We start from the raw sequence: 3,786 nt of genomic DNA, 5'->3' as shown, positions 1-3,786 counted from the left end.
TGGCGCCTGCTTGTTCGCCTCTGTGTGCCCTGCGATTGCCTGGCCACCGGTTCAGGGTGTCCCCCGCCTCCTGCCTGAAGATTGCTGGGATAGGCTCCAGCACCCCCCGCGACCCTAGTGAGGATTAAGCGGTTCGGAAAATGAATGAATGAAAAATAAAAGCACAATTAGCCGCTAGCCGCTAAAGTTGAGGGTTTGCCCAAAAAACCCGCGCATGAAGCATATCCGGTTGCATTGTTGACATTGTCGCAATGTGAAGAAAAAAAAAAAAGGAAACTAGTCTGGTCTGTCTGGATCAGGTCTTACAGTTTATGGTGTCCTAGTTGTTTGTTTGTTTTTTGTTTTTTTTTAGTTGCCCCCTTCCCTTGGGCTCACCACCTGCAGGAGGGGGCAAGAGGGCGGCTACCCTGCAAGCTGGGCGGCGGCAAAGGGCCTCGGCGGTCCGATTCTTGGCTGCAGAAACACAGCATGACACCCCTCTGACAGGGATGGACGGACAGAGCAAACGATTGACAGGGTTTCACTTTTTCCACATGATTTCTTCTGAAGAAATGAGCAAAATGTCCCCCAAAACCTTCCTCACGTTGTCATTACCACGGGTAGAATTTTGGCGGGTGAAAGTGAATCAAATCCATTTTTGAATCAGGCTGTGACAAAATGTGGGAAAAGAAAGATGAGTGCATGAGTGTGTCTTGCAAACGACAGTGTTCGCCTCCACACCCGTGCCATACGTGCATGCAAACTCCCTCTTCTGTTACCATGGCGACAGAAACATCAACGAGCGACTCCGGGGAGCCAGATGGGGGCATGCCTTTGCATTCATGTGAAGGTGTTGCTGTCCTCATTGTGCTGGCTAATGAAGAAATATGACGCGTGTGTGTGTTGCATACGTGTGTGTCTACAATCCAACTTTAGAAAGTTTTTTTTTTTTTTCTTTTAATGGAAATTTCCGGGAGCAGGCTGGTGGAAAACTTGGTGAAGCAATATGTGGCTCTGAAATGGATTTTTTTTCTTTGTTCTTCTCTCAAAAATTCAGCCCTCAAAGCATATTTCCCTTGGCGACATGAAAGTTGAGCGGACCCACAAAAAACTCACGCCCAAAAAGGTGCAGGAAGTCTGCCATCTTGGTTTTAAGCTAAGCTCTCGAGGAGAATTTGGGGCCATTTCAAAGGTTAGCCTCGACAGTGCCCATTTGGTAGGCATGTCCATCATAAGCACACCCCAAAAAAAAAAAAAAAACGCGACAGATGGACGACGGCAGATTTGGCGTCTCTGCTGACAGGTTCCACGTTTTCGATGACTCTCTGCAAGACCAGAGCAGCATAAGCAGGTTTTGACCTTTTCCCCGTCACGGCGCTTTCTCCCTTGGCTTCATTCAATCAAAGCTCCTCTTCCCACTCCCACTCGGAAAAGGAAGGAGGAGGAGGCTGATGGGAATTAGAGAGCCGAGAGGAAGGAAGGACACAGAGGACAAATCGAATGCCTCCCCCCCCCCCCACCCCCTCAGCTCACACCCAACATCTCCCTCGCCTCAAAGTGCTGACAAGGACGCTCCCTAACAGCCGCGAGCCTCCTCGGGGGGAGGGAAGGTCTAATGGAGGTAAGAGCCGCCCTCCGGCTGCCCCTCACGGCCCCCGCCATGCCCCCAAGTCGTCGGCCCTTTACCTTTATCCATCAGCTGGTTGAAGAGTGACACGTTGGAGAAGAAGAAGAGGTAGGCAAACATCTGCGCCTGGATCTCCGGGTGGACCTGGAAAGCCCGCAGCAGCTCCTGGGCACTCTGGAACACCTGCGCAAGATGGCGGGGACGCAGGCACCTCAAATCACTGGGAAACCTTTGGCCAGCCAATTCAAGCTCAAAGCAAGTTTCTTGGCTTTCTTCGTGAAGGCCAAGCATTAGGATTGAGTGTACCTGGAGGACCCTGCGGACCGGCTCTGGGAATCCGACGCCTCCCTTCCAGCATGGCTCCGAGCTGTCCACCGGAAAGGGGTTGCAGTCCAGGAGACCAGGAAGGACCACGTACAGAGCCTGTGCATGCAAAATCCACTGATGACATCATCCCCATGAGTAAGGCTTTAGGGTTAGGGGTTAGGGTTGGAATTCCAGGGTTAGGGTTGGGGTGACGGTAGGGGGTTCGGGTTAGTATTCAGGTTAGGGTTTAGGGCCTTCGGGGTTATGGTTAGAGGGTTAGGGATTAGGGTTAGCGAATGGGGTTGGGGTTAGGGTTAGTATTTGGGTTAGGGGTTAGGGTTGGAAAGTTAGGGTTCGAGGTTAAGGTTACAGTTAGAGGGTTAGGGGTTTCAGGTTGAAGGTTTAGGGTTAGAGGTTAGGTGTTAGGGTTAAGGGGCTAGGGTTTAGGACTAGGGGGTTAGTGTTAGAGTTTGGCGGTTAGGGTCAGGGGGAGACGGAGAGGGTTTATGGTTCGGGATTACGGTTACAGGGTAAGAGTTAGAGGGTTAGGGTTTAGGGTTGGGGCATTAGGGGTTAAGGTTCGAGGGTTAGGGTTTACAGTTAAGGGGCTAGGGTTAGGGGTTAGAGTTGGGGTTGGGGTAGAGGGTTCGGAGTTGGGGGTAGAGAGGTAGGATTTGAGGTTAGGATTACGGTTAGACGGTTAGGGGTTTCAGGTTTCAGGGTTGGGGTTTAAGGTTAGCGGTTAGGGTTAGTGTTAGAGGTTCAGGTTTAAGGTTAGGTTTGGGTTTAGGGTTAGGGGTTAGGATTGGTGTAAGGGTTAGTATTAGGGTTAGGGTTAGAGAGTGCAGGTTAGAGTTTAGGGTTAGAGGTTATGGTTAGGGTTTGAGGGTTCGGGGTTTGGGTTAGAAGGTTTGGTGTTCGGGAGGGTTAGGGGTTAGTGTTAGGGTTTAGAGTTTGTTGTCTCCAAGGACAAATAGTTTTCCAAATCTAAATAGTTTTTGATCTTACCTAAAACGTTGAATACCAAAAACCTGTCTGGTTAGTTGTCTTTGATGTTCACAGGCAAATGTATGATTGCTTCGATGAAGCCCAATTGTCTTTGATGTTTACAGAAGCATGCGCTCCATCAAGATTCCCAATTTTGTTTGATGCTGACTAAATCACGTATGCCAGGTAAGATGAGGCCTTACTTACTTGTCTTTGATTTGACAGCAACCCATTCCATACATTTGCACACGTCCGTACACACCTTGGTGATGTAGTAGACGCACTGCTGGAAGGTGTACATGATGACCTCCTCCAAGATGCTCATGGCCTCCTCGTTGGCCGAGATGGTCGCCGACAGCAGAGACTCTTTGGAGCCTGCGACGCAAGAACACGCCCGCGTTTTACAAGCAAACACCACTGAGGTCCTTTGGGGAATATCAACAACTTGCATCTTCAACTAATGAATCTCGTGAACATCAAAGACAATTTTGAGTCTTCAACCAACTTTTCGTGAACATCAATTTTGAGTCGCCAGTGAACCTAACATCAATTGTTGCCGTAACAATTTTTCGCGGTATGCCAGTGTGTGTGTGTGTGTGTGTGTGTGTGTGTGTGTGTGTGTGTGCGTGCGAGCGAGCGAGTACCTTGCAGCGTCTCAATGTTGTGCGTGTACGACGGCGCCCTCTGCTGAATGAAGTAGAGGATCTCGATGGAGTTGGACATCCAGAAGAAGATGGTCTGCAAGTCCGGGACCAGGTCGGAGATGTTGAGCAGCGATAGCGATGCCGGGTCCTGACTGCAACATGGGCACACAAAAGGTCACGATGAATGACAGCTGACACACACACACACACACACACACACACAAGCATGCAGCCTTTTTTTTT

At 49.9% G+C, this 3,786-nt stretch overlaps 1 protein-coding gene across 1 annotated transcript in view; it reads right to left on the bottom strand.

Annotated features, from left to right (window-relative positions):
• The window catches only part of radil (Ras association and DIL domains), a 19,314-nt gene that overhangs the window by 6,415 nt on the left and 9,113 nt on the right, over nucleotides 1-3,786 (bottom strand). Inside the window, 4 exon segments of the mRNA XM_019861718.1 lie at nucleotides 1,666-1,789; nucleotides 1,913-2,029; nucleotides 3,162-3,274; nucleotides 3,544-3,697. Coding sequence (XP_019717277.1) covers nucleotides 1,666-1,789; nucleotides 1,913-2,029; nucleotides 3,162-3,274; nucleotides 3,544-3,697 — 508 coding nt within the window.

Source organism: Hippocampus comes, unplaced genomic scaffold (genome assembly GCF_001891065.2).
Source record: "Hippocampus comes isolate QL1 unplaced genomic scaffold, H_comes_QL1_v1.1 scaffold7, whole genome shotgun sequence".
NCBI lineage: Eukaryota > Metazoa > Chordata > Actinopteri > Syngnathiformes > Syngnathidae > Hippocampus > Hippocampus comes.
Note: the sequence above shows the minus strand (reverse complement) of the source record. Positions and strands in the feature narration are given on the sequence as shown.